At 34.2% G+C, this 19,675-nt stretch overlaps 1 protein-coding gene across 6 annotated transcripts; it reads left to right on the top strand.

Moving 5' to 3' along the window:
• Nucleotides 1-7,498: 7,498 nt before the first annotated feature.
• LOC131550739 (uncharacterized) lies at nt 7,499-19,402 on the top strand. 6 transcript variants are annotated; one of them, XM_058793112.1, is made up of 9 exons: nt 7,499-7,634; nt 7,918-8,068; nt 8,607-8,738; nt 9,453-9,536; nt 12,122-12,214; nt 12,330-12,356; nt 12,464-12,505; nt 12,655-12,796; nt 14,536-19,402. In XM_058793112.1, the coding sequence occupies exons 2-9, from the start codon at nt 7,930-7,932 to the stop codon at nt 14,642-14,644; spliced, it is 768 nt and encodes a 255-aa protein (XP_058649095.1). In that variant the 5' UTR covers nt 7,499-7,634; nt 7,918-7,929; the 3' UTR covers nt 14,645-19,402. The 6 variants fall into 6 exon arrangements, with proteins under 6 accessions (XP_058649095.1, XP_058649096.1, XP_058649091.1 ...); XM_058793113.1 differs by having other exon boundaries at nt 7,599-7,655; XM_058793108.1 differs by lacking the exon at nt 7,499-7,634 and adding an exon at nt 7,665-7,836.
• The last annotated feature ends 273 nt before the right edge of the window (nt 19,403-19,675 follow it).

Raw genomic sequence — 19,675 nt, 5'->3', positions numbered from 1 at the left:
CTTACAGAAAACTTTTGACCTCTGTCATTGCCAACAAAGGGTTTATAACAAAGTATTGAGATTAAATTTTGTTATTGACCAAATACTTATTTTTCAACATAATTTGCAAATAAATTCTTTAAAAATCCTACAATGTGATTTTCTGGATTTTTTTTTCTCATTTTGTCTCTCATAGTTGAGGTATACCTATGATGAAAATTACAGGCCTCTCTCATCTTTTTAAGTGGGAGAACTTGCACAATTGGTGGCTGACTAAATACTTTTTTGCCCCACTGTATCTGTATCTATCTCTGTCTGTCTGTCTGTCTGTCTGTCTGTCTGTCTGTCTGTCTGTCTATCTATCTATCTATCTATCTATCTATCTATCTATCTATCTATCTATCTATCTATCTATCTATCTATCTGTCTGTCTGTCTAGCTATCTATCTATCTATCTATCTATCTATCTATCTATCTATCTATCTATCTATCTATCTATCTATCTATCTATCTATCTATCTATCTATCTATCTATCAAGTTCAAGTTCAAGTTCAAGCTCAATATTGCTTTATTGGCATGACTGTAAAAATACAATATTGCCAAAGCTTGAAATATATGTGGAGAAATATAATAACAATGAAAAGATCAAAATAATAGAATAAAAACCTTATAACAATATAAATTTAAATAAACAGTGTAACAAATAAGAACTTACTATGTGAACATTTCATACCAGTGTTTAACACATAAACACTCTATCTATCTATCTATCTATCTATCTATCTATCTATCTATCTATCTATCTATCTATCTATCTATCTATCTATCTATCTGTCTGTCTGTCTGTCTGTCTGTCTGTCTGTCTGTCTGTCTGTCTGTCTGTCTGTCTATCTCTCTGTCTGTCTGTCTATTTGTATCTGTCTGTCTGTCTGTCTGTCTATCTATCTAGCTATCTCTCTGTCTGTATCTATCTATCTATCTATCTATCTATCTATCTATCTATCTATCTATCTATCTATCTATCTATCTATCTATCATCTATCTATCTATCTGTCTGTCTGTCTACCTGTCTGTCTGTCTATCTATCTATCTGTCTGTCTACCTATCTGTCTGTATGTCTATCTAGCTATCTCTCTGTCTGTATCTATCTCTTTGTCTGTCTGTCTGTCTGTTTGTCTGTCTATTTCTGTCTGTCTGTCTGTCTGTCTGTCTGTCTGTCTGTCTGTCTGTCTATCTATCTATCTATCTATCTATCTATCTCTCTGTCTGTATCTATCTCTATTTCTGTCTGTCTGTCTGTCTGTCTATCTATCTATCTCTCTGTCTGTATCTATCTCTCTGTCTGTCTGTCTGTCTGTCTGTCTGTCTGTCTGTCTGTCTATCTATCTATCTATCTATCTATCTATCTATCTATCTATCTATCTATCTATCTATCTATCTATCTATCCATCTGTCTGTCTGTATCTATCTCTCTTTCTGTCTGTCTGTCTGTCTATCTCTCTGTCTATCTATCTATCTGTCTGTCTGTCTGTCTGTCTATCTGTCTATTTGTATCTATCTGTCTATCTATCTATCTCTCTGTCTGTATCTATCTCTCTGTCTGTCTGTCTGTCTGTCTGTCTGTCTGTCTGTCTATCTATCTATCTATCTATCTATCTATCTATCTATCTATCTATCTATCTATCTATCTATCTATCTATCTATCCATCTCTCTGTCTGTATCTATCTATCTCTCTGTCTTTCTATCTATCTATCTATCTATCTATCTATCTATCTATCTATCTATCTATCTATCTATCTATCTATCTATCTATCTATCTGTCTGTCTGTCTGTCTGTCTGTCTGTCTGTCTGTCTGTCTGTCTGTCTGTCTGTCTGTCTATCTATCTATCTATCTATCTATCTATCTCTGTCTGTATCTATCTATCTATCTATCTATCTATCTATCTATCTATCTATCTATCTATCTATCTATCTATCTATCTATCTATCTATCTATCTATCTATCTATCTATCTGTCTGTCTGTCTAACTATCTATCTGTCTATCTGCTTTCAAGTCATTTTTGTCATTTTTCTATCTGTCTGTCTGTCTATTTGTATCTATCTGTCTGTCTGTCTGTCTGTCTGTCTGTCTGTCTGTCTGTCTAGCTAGCTATCTCTCTGTCTGTCTGTCTGTCTATCTGTCTGTCTATTTGTGTCTGTCTGTCTATCTATCTATCTATCTATCTATCTATCTATCTATCTATCTATCTATCTCTGTCTGTATCTATCTATCTATCTGTCTGTCTGTCTAACTATCTATCTGTCTATCTGCTTTCAAGTCATTTTTTGTAAATCAGTTTCAACAAAACTTCATCTGCGTTAGCTAAACTAACAACAATGCTGAATAAGTCCCCGAAGCCCAAACATTTATGTTTGAAAGACACACAAATGGATGTATAAGTTCACTTTTCAAAAACTCAAGCCAAGAGGTTTACTACTGTCCTGCAAATAAACAGTAAAAATGAAGCCAAAACAGAAAATTGAAAAAGAACAGAAACACCCACAGTGCCATTCTCCTATTATGTAAAAGTGACAAATAATAGTGTATAGCATTTGCATTTATGACCCGGAACACAAAACCAGTAATAAGGGTAAAAAAAATTTAAAATTGAGATTTATACATCAATAAGAATAATGAATAAATAATCTTTCCATTGATGCATGGTTTGTTAGGATAGGACAATATTTGGCTGAGATACAACTATTTGAAAATCTGGAATCTGAGGGTGCAAAAAAATCTAAATATTGAGACATTTTTTTATTTTTTAGACGTTTAAAGTTGTCCAAATGAAGTCCTTAGCAATGCATATTACTAATCAAAAATTAAGCTTTGACATATTTACGGTAGGAAATTGACAAAATATCTTCATGGAACATGATCTTTACTTAATATTTTTGGCATAAAAGAAAAAAATTGATCATTTTGACCCATACAATGCATTGTTGGCTATTGCTACAAATATACCCATGCAACTTAAGACTGGTTTTGTGGTCCAGGGTCACATTTATGTAATTGGTAGGTGCTTTTATACAAAGTGCCTCACATTGCATTCAATACATTGTTTTTAATCAATTTATGCATTTACTAGGAATCAAACATATGACCTTGGCTTTGTTAGTGCCATATGCTCTTCTTTTTGAGCTATACAGGATATTGAATTTTCTATTTTCTATTCTTTTTGAGCATATACTATTATATTGTGCATCTCGAGAGTGTCTGCTTGCTAAACACACAGTCCAGCTGGTATGAGTTTGTGTTTGGTCAGACAGGGGTAATGACTGCAAACACAAGCAGATATCTTTATGTCTCTGCTCATAAAAGATCTGATTTGTCCGCTCTCTTCCTCCCCGTGTGCACATACGCACATGCCCCCTCCTGCTCTGGATTCTGAGGGTCAGAACCGATTAAAGCAACGTCACAGCTGCCTCACCAGCACTCTCTGCAGTGATTCTACACTCTCTGCCATCTTTAAGCTGCAAAATCTATTCGTTGCAATGAAAAATCAAATGTGAATTTCAATGTCAAAGATCACAAATAAATTTAGCATTATGCTTTTTTTTTAAAGGAGAACAGACACTGAAATATTTATATTTTTATCAACACCAAAGGCTGACTGATTAAGCCTGCAGCAACTTTGAGCAGTGTAACAATATTTGCATAATATGTGCTTTCTGTTTCTTTGCTCACTGTTTTAGCCCCCTTTTCCCTGCCCACCCCACTTCATCCCATTGCCTGTTCAAGCACCGCCCCCCCAGTGATGTCATCAGTTTGGCACATGCGCCTGCAGCAGAGACTGGACGTCCCATTCTGTCTGTGACATATTGTGCAATTCTATAGATAGAACAGAGAGCGAGAGAGTTGAAATTAAACGATGGATCAAAGTTAAAAAGAGCAAAAGGGAGAGAAAAAATGGAGGTGGGAGGAGGTTTGGATGGCAAAAATGGAGGGAGAAGGGTTATAGGGTTTGCAGCAGTGCTGTCCGACTCTCATGTATCAGGCCTTTCACTCCCCTCTCATTACTCACAGCTCAACTCCAGCTGCTTCCTCTCAAACAGGAAGTGCCTCTTAATGTTTCACAGACATGCTCAATGAGCACCAATGGACACATGTTTGGACACACATCCCTCAACTTAAATAAAATGAAATATAAGTACTTTATTTCAGCTAGCTGCCAAAGCAACATTTTCCATTTTCGTTTTAGTTGAAGTACTAAAATAACTAAAACTTAGAATTATTGCTATAATATTACTAAAACTTACAAAATAGGCATATTAAAAACTAATAAAAATAACAAAAATTCAGAACAAAATTATGAAAGCTTTAACTAAAATCAAAATGAAAACAAAAAAATAAATATTTAATCCAAAATATTAACAAAAACTATAATAGTACATCAATGATAATAAAATAACACTGTTCTTAAACACATTTCTCTAAACTTGGGTATTCTAGTAAATCTGGCAACACCATTAACAGCCACTAGAGTACACCTTAATTGTATATGAATTTCATTTATTCTTCAAGGTCAAATTTGCACATTCAAATTTGTTAAATCAATGACATCTTTGGTCCAGAACAGCTCCTCACACCACAGTGTCCACTCTGACACTGTGCAAGTCTGACCTCTAGAGGTGACCGACAGCAAAGGATGATAGAAGTGTTTTAGCCAACTTACTTCTGAATCTAAAGAAGTGTGTTCTTCTAATAAAGATGAATTAACATATAAAAATGAAACGCTAAAAAATAAGTGTGATAACCTAAAAATAAATAATGCCATGATGCTGATGATTTTTCTTGCTGTTCCCTATCAACTGAAAAAGCTTATAATAAGGAAGTGGTATTTATCTCTGAGCATCTTCATATTCCATTTTGAAACAAGCACTAAACATCTACACACACACACACACACACATACAAACCAGTGTACAGTCAGAACGTCACCCCTTACTGCAAATTTGATTATGAAAATGCATTCAAACCAAGATGGAAATTGTATCTTGGCTTGTTTAGTTACCACAAACAGAAACAGTGAAAGATGATGGTGACGGTGAATATTACCTGAAGGATTGTGTGGCATTTACTGTGGAGCTTTCTACATTTTTATGATTATTCTTTTTATTTTTGTGTGTGTGTGTGTTTTTTTTATGTCATCTAATGTTTTGATTGACATTCACACCGATATGAAGACGACGACATAAGAGATTATGGGGAAATATTCAAAGACTGCTAAGTACTCCAGCATAAGGAGAACTGCTAAGCATGGACTGCTAAGGGAATAAAAAAAAAAAATTTAGTAAACTGATCATTCTCCCTAATTCTTCAAAACTGTCATCATTTCCAGTACTGGAGCTGGACTCTGACTCGTCGAACAAACAGCATCCTAGTGCCTATAGGTAATGTGATCTACCCATCATTTAAAGATTAAACAGTGTTTGTTAATGGACAATGTTTTTTTGGTAACACTTTATTTTACGGTCACACCTATTAGTTGCTTATTAGCATGCATATCACTAGAATATTAGTCATGTATTAGTGCTAATTAAGCACATATTAATGCCTTATTCTACATTACCTTATTCTACATCTCTAATCCTACCCAATACCTAAACTCAACAACTACCTTACTAACTATTAATAAGCAGCAAATTAAGAATTTATTGAGGGAAAAGTTGTAGTTAATAGTTAACAAGTGTTACCTATTCTAAAGTGTTACCGTTTTTTTTTTTTCTATCATTTTAATGGGTTTTATGTCCATCATAAATGGTGTTTGAAACACTGAAAACCGAATAATTAATACACACAAATGCACAATGCCATGATGCACAGAATATGACCAAACATTCATAAACACTTTTATTCTTTTCATACTTTTGGATTGCTTAAAACCTAGTGAAACTCTGGCACATGTTTTCTTTAGGCAAATTCAAGATCATGCATTAATATTATTTAGTTAACAGAATGTGGGGAAAATTTGTGTTTGAACTTGATTTAAATGTGAAATGTCAAATATTGTATCTGACATTAATGGTAAGCCCTGAGGTCAGTAGAATGTCAATAATCTAAAAATCATAACACAGTGTATTTTCCACAAGATCAAATTGTCTTTTTCAATCTTTTTGTAATAGCAAATTCTAGAGAAATAGTGGAGTTTGCCCATTTGGGTATGTGTGCAATAATAAGCAAGCCTGTATTATGTGCACACTTCAGAATTTAAATATTATCTTTATCAACAGTGCCAAAGAGAAATTAAATGTAAATTGGAATAAAGAAGCTCACAGTATATTTGTTTGGCAAAAGCTAATTTTCCCTGAATAAAATAACCCAATATCACTAGATTCCAAACCTTTGTCTGCTTAGTCGGATGTATGTGCGCAGTCAAAGATATATTCAAGTGAACTATCACTATAACAATATCAGTAATAGAAAAAACTACATTACCGGTCAAATGTTTAGACACACCTATACATTCTGTATTTTTTTCGACATTTTAGAATAATAGTAAAGTAATAATGAAAACTAAGACAAAACAATTATGCATTGCTCAAAAAATAAATAAATAAAATCTTCAGTCACCTTCATGAGAGTTTTATAGTAAAGGCCTTCACATGCATGTTCAGCACCTGTTGGCTGCTTTATTCACTCTCTAGTCCTGATCATAAAATTGTAGTTTTGTAAAAAATTTCTTACACAGGCACAATTTGTATTTATCTAAAAACAAATTTCAAGCACTTAAGCAGAATCCTTAAGATAAAAAGTTCAGTAAAGTGTGTCTGCATGTGTGCCTGTAAATGTTTGGATTTCTGTATTGATTACTCATAAAATGTGGTCTGATCTAAATTTAACTCACATTATAGACAAACACAATCTGACTAAACTAACAACACACATTATGTGATCTTTCTCAGTGCAGGGTGTAGAAAGTAAGAGAACCAAAAGTAACCTCCAAAAGCTACTTGGAGTTAATTTTAAGGAAATGAGACTGGAAGTGTGGGTCACACAGGTAACCTGCCCATTAAATCTCTAAGAACACAATGGACAAGAGGTGAGAGGACAACAGCAAAAGACCTTCAGAAAACTCTACAAACTGCTGAGGTCTTTCTGAACGTGTCTACTATCAGAAAGCACTGAACAAGAAACTACTAAAACAGATCCACCTGGATTTTTCACAGTGCTTCTGGGAAAATGTTTTGTTTACATACGGACAAAAGTTGAGCTTTATGGGAAAAATGCACAACACTGTTAAGAGGAAAAAGACTTCAAAACCTCATCCCAAATATGAAAAATGGTAGAACGATCATAAAACTGCCTTGCTGCTTCAGAGCCAGCCTGCCAGGACACTTGACTTGACTTTAGGTTGCTGGGTGTTGCAACAAGACAATGGCCCAAAGCACACAAGTCCTTAGTGCTGACCATACGCAAAGTACTTTATAAAAAAAAAAAAAAAAAAAAAAAAAAAATTTGTTTAAGCAGATAGTGTTTGCTAAATGTGCTTAAATTCTTTTTTTCTTTTTTTTAATGATCAAACCACATTTTATGGGTAAGCAATGCGGAAATCCAGATCACTTTCGCGAACCTGCGACTGAACCCACAGACCGCTGCACGTGAAGAACTGTAGGGCTTTGCCGTTTTAAAGTACGGTCACATTTACAGTTGCTCTGCGAAATTTCGCGGCGAATTTCATTCATTTCAATAGTTCTCCATGCAGATTTCTCTCATGTTCAAATTGGTCACGCAAATTCACCGCTGTTTGTATGAAAGTGACTTCCGCTACACATTGACAACGGACCATTTTTGCCCGCGAAATTTCACGAATGTGACCGCACCTTTATTTACATAGCCAAATGTATATGTCTACATATTAGGTTGTAAAATCACTGTAATTTGTCGTATATAGGGCAGCAGTACTATGACCCCAGTGCTGCCACAGGGCTCTGACCAGGATGAAGATACCACAGAACTGTGGAGCATCCTCTTCAGACGACAACAGCTGCAAAACCGTCTTCAGTTCCTACAGGAGATCCAAAGGAAGAACAACAGAATAGAAGGTAAACACACCAATATAACTACAATGATATTGCTAAAGAAATGACTTAAATTAAATAATAACATTAAAAGTTACCTTAATTGAAATATTACTAAAGCCGGTTGCATAAAATGTTTGAACTAGTCTTAAAACTAGTCTTTTTTTAAGGATTGGTAATAGTAATGGGTTACAAAAAACGTAGATGGGTCTAATTTAAATCCCAAAAATATGCTTATTACACCTTGGTAACTCCCAAGTTGGTCAGACTAGTTGTTAAGACTTATGCAATTGGCCCCTGGAAATAATGTTAGACTCAGTCGGCTCTATGGACTTCAGAGTAGGAGCAACAACATTTGGTTATTTCACTGCGCAATAAAACATGCAAAACAATGTAATGTATTTACTCTTTCTCTCTTAATACCAAAGGACCTGCCTACTTTACCAGGAAATGAGCATTCAAATTGCAATGACTCCGCTCTTGATCCATCTGCATGCTTACATTTGACTAGTTAGTACAAACAATAATTTGGTTGCCTTACATTTTATTTTTTTATTTTTAGGATACCTTGCAAATGAAGAGGGCCCTACAGAACTGGATAGAATAAAGGAGGAGTTGAAGTTACTGGAGCAAAAAGAGAAGGATCTTATTCAGAAAAAAAAACAATGTTTGACAACACAGACCACAGACAAAGGCACGTGTCTACATTATAAATTTCACGAACTTAAGAAACACACACACACACACACCCATACATATATACACACACAAAACAAAACAGAAAGGCAGAAACAAGCTTGAGCAAAATATAAAATATAATTTTCTTTTCATATTTTAAATGACATAATTTATGTAGGGTGAAGTCAGCTAAAATGGGCTATCAGGTAAAATGGGCCAAAAAATGTTGTAGCGTCATATCGCTTTAAATTTTTACACACAATCATAATAACTGATCTTGCATTGTTGCTTCAACACTTGTTGATATGTAGCAAATTTAGATTGGTCTGAGTTTTTTAAGGCGGGCAGGGCAGAGTTTTACATGAAACTTGTCAGAGAAATTGTAAGTTAAGTGAGCCTGACATAGAAAATTTCATTAATCACTAATAAGCGTACTAAAGCAATTATAAGTAAGCTTACCAACAAAGCAAATGTTTATGAACAATGTTTTGACATGCTCTTTCAAATAAAAAAAAAGTTTAATTTAAAAAAAAAACTTAGATTTTTGTGAAAAAGGTCATTTTAGGTAGAAATGGCTGGTTAAGTTAAAATGGGCCACGATTTTCAGCTGAAATGGGCTACACACACACACACATTTCCACAGAAATTGAGGGTGAAAACAGGTTTATAGACCTAGATATGTATCCATACAAAATATTAAGTCTTTTTTTTTTTTTTTATTGCATTGCAGACAGTGTGGGAGGAGGACAAGCAAAGAAAGGAAACAGAGAGACAAAGAGAGAAACAGAGAACAGAAAGGGAAAGAAAGAAAGATGTCAGTAAAATGGACTGCATATACACACTTTTACACAGAAATTGAGGGTGAAAATATGTTTATAGGCCTAGATATGTATCCATACAAAATATTGACAGTCTTTTAATATATATATATATATATATATTAAAACTGGTCTTAGATGCAGTGTAAAGACCGACAGTATACAGGAAATATTAAAGTGTTTTTGTGTTTTGTTTTTTTGACAAAGATGTCCTAATCTTTAACAAAACGTTTGACAAATATTTGACAAGCATACACACATACATGCACACAAAAGACACCAATGCACAGAAACACACACCTATAACATGATCAGTTTATTTTTAATTGTATTGTTTAATGAAATATTCCTTCAACTTTCTATTTAATGAAATGCATTTATGGTGTTGTTGGTATGGCACACTAAAGACAATAGTGTCAATTTACTGTTAAAAACAAAATGATTTAAGCTGAAATTACCTGTGTTGTTCTCTTTTTATATTGGCCCATTTTACCTGAATGTTGTGCCATGGCTCAAGAAGGTACCTGCTGATACTCTAACTCTTATAATTTTAAAACAATTATATTTTTCACATTTAAAAAATATTTATAAAATTTATAAAAATATCATTAGATCTCATGCATAGCTTATTTGATGGTATTATAAGTCATTTACCAAAACGTGGCCCATTTTAGCTGACTTCACCCTATGTACTACTACTACTCAGTTGAGCACTTCTTTTACTAAATAGTGAATACATAAACAAAATTCTACAAAATGATACATTAGTATTTAGTCAATTACATTTCTAAGGAAAAAAAATCATACATTTTACAATTTCATTTAGATTTCATTCATTTCATTCAAATCTACAATTTCATTTAGATGTCCTTTATTTTTCTCCATTAAGAACAATTTTGATTTACTGTAATGATGTAAATCTTTTTAATGATAAATAAAACATTTTATTTTATTTTATTAAAGTTATTAAAATGAATTAAATAAAAAAATAAAATGTCAGTTATAATTTACTGTAATTAAAAGTGTCTCTTTTTTTAATCACAAAAAAGCTGAACTTTAATTACCACTTATTTCTTTAAGTAGGGGTGTGTGGGACACAAACTAATGTGGGGTTATTTGTAAAACACATGGTTTAAATATTTCCATACATGCTAGAATTACACATTTTTTACACAGTATTTACTGCCATATCAACACCATATAGAAAAACATTGTACCAAAATTCAAAAATCTTTTGAAGATATCGATAACATTTGTTTTACCATAGCAAAAGTAAATTTATGGCTTAAGTAAATTTTAAAGTGAATTTAAAATGAGACAAATCAGCTATTATTTGAATCTCCAATCTGTTTTAGGAGTTTAGATTTTTTTTTTTTTTAACTCTCCATGACACTGTGGCCCGTTTACAAAACAAAATGCTGCGATCAATCCTCCGACATGATCCGGGACGGCATTAAAAATAAACTATCCACTTGTTTCTTACGCTGGGATCCTTCTGATATCTGTACAAAGACACCAACGAGCTGTTTAAACCAAACGTGTCAAAGCGAACGTTCTTTCACTATATTTGTCTGATTGACAGACTCAAGCACGTGCACTGTGTCAGAAAGCGAATGCACATCTCCTTAATGTATCCAGTGTAGACAAGATAGCAGCAGTGATTGTAATTTCTCTTTGCTTTTGATGCGATGTGACACGCATTCAGTGTAATCAAGTATCAGCCGTTAAACAACTGAATGCCAGTGGGCAGGGCCTATGGTGAGAAGATACCTTGCTCTGGAGACGGTGTTTACGCAAATGACTGTGCCTAGGTGACGTCACCTTGCACCTCAGATCCAAAATGAGCCGTTTTTGGAGCTTGATTAAGTGCTTTGTTCATAATGAGGAGGGCGTTTTAAGCTATGAAACTTGCAGGATGTTTTAATTGTACAAATACCTCTTTTATGCTAAAACATCAAGGCAAATTTGATTTCTCATGTCATGACCCCTTTAATGATAACTAGTTTTAATTTTCACATGGTTTTGAACTTTGCGGTGCATTGCAATCAGGGTCGTCCCAAGCATGTGGCCCTGGTTACAATGTGTTCACTGTCAAACTCCAAAATTACATTATTTTAATTTTTTTAAATGCCATTATTTTATTTGAAAAAGTCAATAATTTAATTTTATTGACAAAATATTATAGTTTGACTTGCATATTTTTTCATTACAATTTTAAGCTGTCATATGGTCATGTGACAACATGCCCCATATTTCACTTCCATTTTTTGTGATAAATAAAGAAAAAAGTATACATTGTAATTATAAAACAAAACCACATATTTGTACTAGACAAGTGTGAAATTAATGTGGGAAAAAATTATACTATAACTATATTATATTATAATATTATACTCTGAACCCCATATGGATTTACACAAACTGAGAAAGTCAAAAAGTGTTTGGTTGTGCCCTGCTCTCTCCAACACAAAACCATATTTTTTGTGATACTGTGGCTTTTATGGAACATTCTCATTCATAATTGTGCAAATGTAACATTAATTATCCTGTGTTATACTGTGTGATATTCTTTCCTTGACAGATCCAATCCAAGCTCCAATCCAAGGACTCTACATTCTCCCCGTTTCTGTAGAAACTATTTCTCCTATCATTGCTCTGCAAGAGGAAAACACAGGTGAAATAATAATGTTGCAAATGCAATGTTAATTATCTTGTTTTATATACGTTCCATGTTAAATGGAAAAAAATCCAACCCGAAAACTCTATAATTCTCCACATTTCTATTAAAGAAACCATTACTCAAATGGAAAACACAGGTAAATTATAGATAGGCTGCAAACGTAACAATTTATCTTGCATAATATACTCTTCATATCAAATGGAAAAGCTCCAATCCAAAGACTTCTTCATATTTCTTTTACAGAGGCAATTTCTCCTTCCATTGCTCGGCAAGAGGAAAACACAGGTAAAATAACAGTTTGTTACATACATGGCACATCTTCACAACTCAACAAGTTGCAGGGCAAAAACCATGGATAAATGTCCAGGTTAGATTGCCATAGAACTGATATATGATGAATGAATAAATAAAATGAACGCGTTTCGCCTTCCCAGATACACCAGTAAGCCTGGACGATGTCACCATGTCCCCTGCCAAAGTAAAATGCCCTTCTTGCCAGAAGACTGTCATCACTGAGATCTACTATAAACTGGGCAGCAATGCCTTCCTCTTTTGCTGTCTCTTATCTGTGATAGGGTAAGTACTCTATAGTGAATAATCAATAAGCACGCAAGCAAAAGTGCTGTTGTTCCAAATATTGCAAGTAATCACAGCCGTGCTGATATTCAGACCAACAGAACAATTGCAAGTGTAATATTGCTTTAAAGGGATAGTTCGCCCAAAAATGAAAATTCTGTTATTAATTACTCACCCTCATGTCGTTCCAAACCCGTAAGACCTTCGTTCATCTTCGGAACACAAATTAAGATATTTTTGATGAAATTGAGAGTTTTCGACCTCCCATAGACAGCAGGATATTACCACGATCAACGCAGTAGTAGCAGGACATCGGTAAATAGTCCTTGTGACATCAGTTCAACCGTATTTACAGTTACGAGAATATGCAGAAGAAAACACACAAAACAATTTATTCAACAATTCTTCTCTCCAAGTTACCGTCTTCCGCTATTTTGGAAAGTACCCCAGAACGCAGCAATCAAAGTAATCAGCGCACGCATGCTGAAGTAAACATCACTGATTACGTTGATTACGTTTTGGGTACTCTCCAAAATAGCGGAAGACGGTAACTCGGGGAGAAGAATTGTTGAATAAATTGTGTTATTATTGTTTTCTTTGCGCACAAAAAGTATTCTCGTAGCTTTGTAAAATTACGGTTGAACCCCTGATGTCACAAGGACTATTTTACCGATGTCCTTGCCACGTTTCTGTGCCTTGATCGTGGTAATATCCTTGCTGTCTATGGGAGGGTCAGAGATCATCAAAATATCTTAATTTGTGTTCCGAAGATGAACGAAGGTCTTACTGGTTTGTAACGACATGAGGGTGAGTAATTAATAACATAATTTTCATTTTTGGGTGACCTATCCCTTTAATACAACTGTAAACAAGAAGTTAAAGGGATAGTTCACGCAAAAATGATAATTCTGTCATCACCCTCAAGTAGTTCCAAACCTGGTATGAATGTCTTTGTTCTGCTGAACACAAAGGAAGATATTTTGAAGAAAGTTTGTAACCAGGCTGTTTTGGGGCACCACTGACTTCCATAGTAGGAAAAAAAAAATACTATGGAAGTCAATGGTGCCCCAGAACTGCTCTGTTTCCCACATTCTTCAGAATATCTTCCTTTGTGTTCAGCAGACCAAAGACATTCATACAGGTTTGGAACTACTTGAGGGTGAGTAAATGATGACAAATTTCATTTTTGGGTGAACTATCCCTTTAATACAACTGTAAACAAGAAGTTAACAACTTACTTTTTAACCAGAGTATTGCTGAAAACATACAGTTTGACGAAACCTAATTGCACATTGTGCATCTATCAGCAACACATTCCAGAATAACTGAATGATTTTAAACAAATCGAGTGACTCACTCGTAAAGATGGGAATACATTTTGTTATCATTTAAACACCCTCGTGTCATTCTAAACCTCTGTGAGTTTCTTCTGTCGAACACAAATGAAAATATTTTGAAGAATGTGGGTATCCAAACAGTTTTGGGGACAATTGGATTAAATGAACAACAAAAAAAACGGACACATTTCTCACTAAAGAAAGTCACACCAACTTAGAAAGACAAGAGAGTGAATAAATGAAAAAATAATATTTGGACTAACTATACCTTTTATTTGTTGCTGAATGCATCAGTGCTTCGAACAAAAAGCTCCATTAATACACTCGGCAAATCAGATTCAAGAAGCAGAACTGTTGTATTGGTCACATGTACATGTTGTCTTTCTGTTGTTTCTGGGGCAGGTGTCTGGCCGGATGTTGCTTGGTCCCCTTCTGCATGAATCGCTTCAAAGATGTCGCCCACAGGTGTCCATCCTGCCACAAAGATATATGTTCAGTAAATAGATTTTGAAGTAAGGAGTAATACAGATGTTGATCTGCAATAACATGACTGTGAAAACCTCCAGAAGAGCTTAAAGCTGAGCACAGGGGTCAGGTCAGAATTTTTGTCTCTGTGCTGGGGAAGTTAGTATGTAGGCTTTGAGATGTGGCCAAACTATATGTACAAATGAAGTCAACTATAGTCAAGTTAAGCAATTAATAATTGACTAAGAGTAAGAGGATCTAATATTGTGCAAGTGGCCACTAGTCCACGAGTGTATCAGCCACTTCCAATAGGTTTTTAGGGTGATAGAATCATAGTCATGACTAGTGGTTGTAGAAGTAAACAAACCATGTACCACTGGCTCATTTTGAGTCAGACATGACCAAATCAGTGGTTTAGACTCGCTATGACCAGATTGTATCAGAGCTGTAAACTCGTGCATTTGGATCAGTTGCATCCTGCATCACTAATGACTCATTCAGTGTGAACGGATTTAAACGGTTCATTGAAAAGAATCTATTCATCAACTGAACATCACGATCACATCTTGAAGTGGGTCTCTATTTCTCTAAAATGTAGTTCAGTACATGTAAGTTTCTCCTAAATGGAGGAATAGTACTTATAGTTGGCTTACTATATTATATATACAACTATAAGTACTATTTTTTATATATATTATATTTAGTAAAAAAAAACCCAAATAATAATAATAATTTGCTGCAGTCAGTCAATGTGGACAGTGACAGTGATTTGGATAACAATCCAAGCCACTGAAACAAAAGATGTTTATCAGTGCAACATCTTATTTAACAGTATAATAAACCGATATCCAAATTGATATTACCAAGTTTGTGTGACATTTGTGATTCTATGAATACTAGTTTGCATTCATGTAATAGTCATGTAAATGAGCCTGGAGAACTGTTTATAGGAGATAGTGTATCAAATGTCATTATGAAAACAATGGATTGTGTTTGTATGTGAAACGTTCTATTATATATGGAAAACCCTTTTACCCAGTTACCATTTGAAAATATGTATAATATTAAATATTCAGAGTATAAAAACAACAGTTTCAGCATCTCTTATGACAAAAACAAACAGACAAGTTTTGCATGTCATTCCTCTGGTATATTTAAGAGACTCTAAAACATCCTCTACGACAGTATTTTCACAATACATAAATTTTCATTGACACGTGATGGCATATATATAATTGTATCTTCAAAACTATTCACAAAATAGAGCTCATGGATGCGCTAAACATGTATAAAAATATGTATTACATCCATTAAAATATATACACAATGTGCAAAACATATGGCATACAAATGATGATTGATCTCCCGCTTTGGCGGCAGTAAGTATCGCCCAGTGTCATCACCACTGATACATAATATACATCAATATTTGATAAAGAGCATGACATCTAGATGAGTCCAGCAGATGATGTTGAAAACAAGGAGCTAGGGATCCTAAATCTCTACATAAAGCTTAACAAGAGTTGAGCTTTGATGTCCTAAATGGCAAAAACACAAGCCACGGGTTTCTAGAGCTCACCCAGAATAGGCGCAAATATGCAAATATAAAACTGAAATGATGCTCTGATATCTGATCTCCTGCATATACTGTATACAATACAGCACTGTGTATAAAATGCAAGTTATTGCTTTACTCTCCAACAGCAAATGGGATTTATATATTGACTCAATGCAAATTCAATGCAAAATAACATTTTTCTCACCTACAATACCATTCAAAAATTTGGGATGTTTATAATTTTGAATGTTTTTGAAAATCTATTATTCTCACCAAGGCTGCATTTATTCAAGTAAACATACACTGAAACATTACTACTGTGAATTATTATTACAATTTAAAGCAACTGTATGTGGTTTTGTGTATTTTGTGTACTTTGCAATTAGTGGAAATTAGTCGTAAATATACCACTGTTGTTATTACGGTGGATAGCACGTGCATTTGTTGCTGCCGTAAAACAATCTGCCCTTTTTGCTGAATATTGTACCTCCTCACCAGACATACAGTTTGGAAAGGAACAGAATCAATTTGCCGAATTAGAAGTCAGTAAATCATCAAAAATTATAAAAAGATAAAAATAATTTTTTCCTGTAATGGCAAAGTAAAATTTTCAGCAGCCATCACTCGAGTCTTCAGTGTCAAATGATCCTTCAGAAATCATTCTAATATGCTGATTTGGTGCTCAAGAAACATTATCTATATGGAAAACGGTTAATATTTTTGTTCAAACTGTGATCTTTTTTTTTTTTCCAGGTTACTTTAATGAATAGAAAGATGAAAATGAACTCAAATTCTTTGAAATATAAATGGTTTGTAACATATGAATGTCTTTACTGTCACTTTTAATCAAGTTAAGGTGTCCTTGCTGAATAAAAGTATCATTTTTAACCTTACTGACCCCAAACTTTTGAACAGTACTGTATGTATCTACGTGAAGCGGCATAGTACAATATTTGGCCTCTTTGGTTATAAGTTTTAATGCCACAAAACCCCTAAAACACAAGAGAGAACCTACCAAAGTTAGTCATTCTTTCTCCTCCACTTGCTTGTCAGAGTAATAGTTTGCTAGGTGTACATAAAATATTGCACCAGGCTGCATTATAACAGCAGTCATTAATGCCAAAAACTGCTCTGAACAGTCAGAGACATGCATTATTCCTTACTAGACAAAGTTTGTCCCCACAGCTACACAAGCAGTTAAAGATTCTACTAGTTAAAACTAGTATTTGGCATTTTTTCTTCCCTGGAGAGGCCACGATTTGGACAGTATGCAGAGCAAACAGTACAATGCCTTAAAAACAGAGCCGATGAGCAAAGTTAATCGTTTGACTTGTGAGCGGACGACACACACGTAACAAACACTGAAGCATAAAAAGCTGATAAAGGTTTTCTTTAATAAAAGCTCATCTGTTAAGGTGCTTTGACGCTGTGCCGTTGATCTAACTGTGACGAGCAGTTCATCACTGCAGCAGGAAAGTGCTGTACATCTTTTAAAAATAATGTTATGTCCCTTTGGATCAAACACAACTCGCTTTACATAATCTGAAAGACGTGAGTTCAAAGCCAGTGGACGCGTATTGCCTCGCTGAATAAAAAGGTGTCACTTCAGAGCATATATATATATATATATATATATATAATCCATAAGGTGACTGACAACATTAAATCATGAAAGAAAAGCACAGAAAGGGCTAAACAGAAGGAAAAACAACAAGAGGATGTTTCTCTGAAAGACATCACATAAATTTGATTATTCACATGCTGCCAAGATATTTGCAAATATATATAATGTTGTTCATTTACACAGATATTTCATTTGAATGGTCTGTAGCAATTTCAAACAGTACAACTCGAACATAAAGGCAGGAAAACAGACAGAGGCCCTCAGCCATACAAACACATGCACCCACACGCAAATATTTAATATAGGAACCTGACACAACAGGCCTGTTAAAAATTTCAGCACAACAAAAGCAGACCAATCTGGATTCATTTGTTCTATGATTCCCTCAACAAACTAATTCTTAAGCTGCCAGTGACATTTAACATGCAGTAAAGTCGTCAGTTAACCACTTCAACTGTTGGTTTGCTTCTGAAACTACAGAGAGCTTTGCATTTTCAAAACAGGATAAAGATGCCGTGTTCATATGTTATAGTGCTGTTTGAGATCACTGTATTTAGTGTCAGCTGTAACTTCTGATGGCTTCATTTACATTATCTCTTTCTAAAAGCAGCGTCTTTGACGAAGTTTTATTTCATGGTATCAAAAATATGCAACTAAGAACTTAAAATATAGCAACCACTGTGCGAACCGAACTGAGAAAAATGTGGGAAAAAAACTGGAACTTCCTTACAGTATATTGCACTGAAAATCAATCGAGTCAAACACACAACATTCCACCAAAGTGACGAACAATCACACACAGACACACTGATTCACAATTCACATACACACAGACAAGGGGTCGGACGATCCAATAGTTCTTCTTTTTGCTTTTTTCTATACAAATATTTGTTCTCATAGATTATTTACATAAACTTTCATAATTAATTTCAGACCATTTCCAACCGGTATAGTGAAACCGATCGCCTATTAATCAAAATGGGATGTTTTTTGGCTGAAATTGAGAGCTGATTGATGACAAATGAACTGAGACCAAATTTCCATGTCCAGGACTAAAACAAAATGTACAGCCTACATCTGCAATTCTTAGATGCAAATGCTCTTTGCCACCTCATCTAAGATCAGCCGTTCACAGGAAATTTGCAATTGTAGCCACTTTATAAAACATGAATCAATTCCTCTAGTCGACAGCCAGTCAAACAGTATCATAACAAGGCAGATTTGCTAAAAAGTTGACAAATGATATGTTAATTAGATCTTCTCCATCAAACTATACTACCATTTAAAAGTTTAGAGTCTGTAAGATTATTTTTGTTTGTTTTTGAATGTAGTCTTTTATGCTCACTAGGCTGTATTTATGTAATAAAAATACAAATAAAAAATAGCTGTTTTCTATTTTAATATATTTTAAAATATAATTTATTACAAAGTTGAATTTTCAGCAGCCATTATTCCAGTCTACAGTGTCACATGATCTTTCAGAAATGTGCTGCTTAATATTTGATGGCAATTGAGATTTCATATTTTTAATAGTTTAGGATGAATAGAAACCTTTTGTAACATTGTATATTATATTTTGTAACATATGTATATATATATATATATATATATATATATATATATATACATATATATATATATATATATATATATATATATATATATATATATATATATATATATATATATATATATATATATATATATATTGTGACGAGTTCTCATCAGCGTTGCCCTGGGGACAAAGGCGAAACACCTGCACCGCCTCATCAGGGCTGGGCCGGTCGCACCTGAAGCTCATCAGTCCCCAACCATATAAGCCGGACGGCTGGGTGAGAGGGGAAGACGGACTTCGCTCTGATTGTGGCTTAATGTGCACTCTTCTCTCGTTTCAG

The sequence above is a fragment of the Onychostoma macrolepis genome, chromosome 12 (genome assembly GCF_012432095.1).
Source record: "Onychostoma macrolepis isolate SWU-2019 chromosome 12, ASM1243209v1, whole genome shotgun sequence".
Taxonomy (NCBI): domain Eukaryota; kingdom Metazoa; phylum Chordata; class Actinopteri; order Cypriniformes; family Cyprinidae; genus Onychostoma; species Onychostoma macrolepis.
Note: the sequence above shows the minus strand (reverse complement) of the source record. Positions and strands in the feature narration are given on the sequence as shown.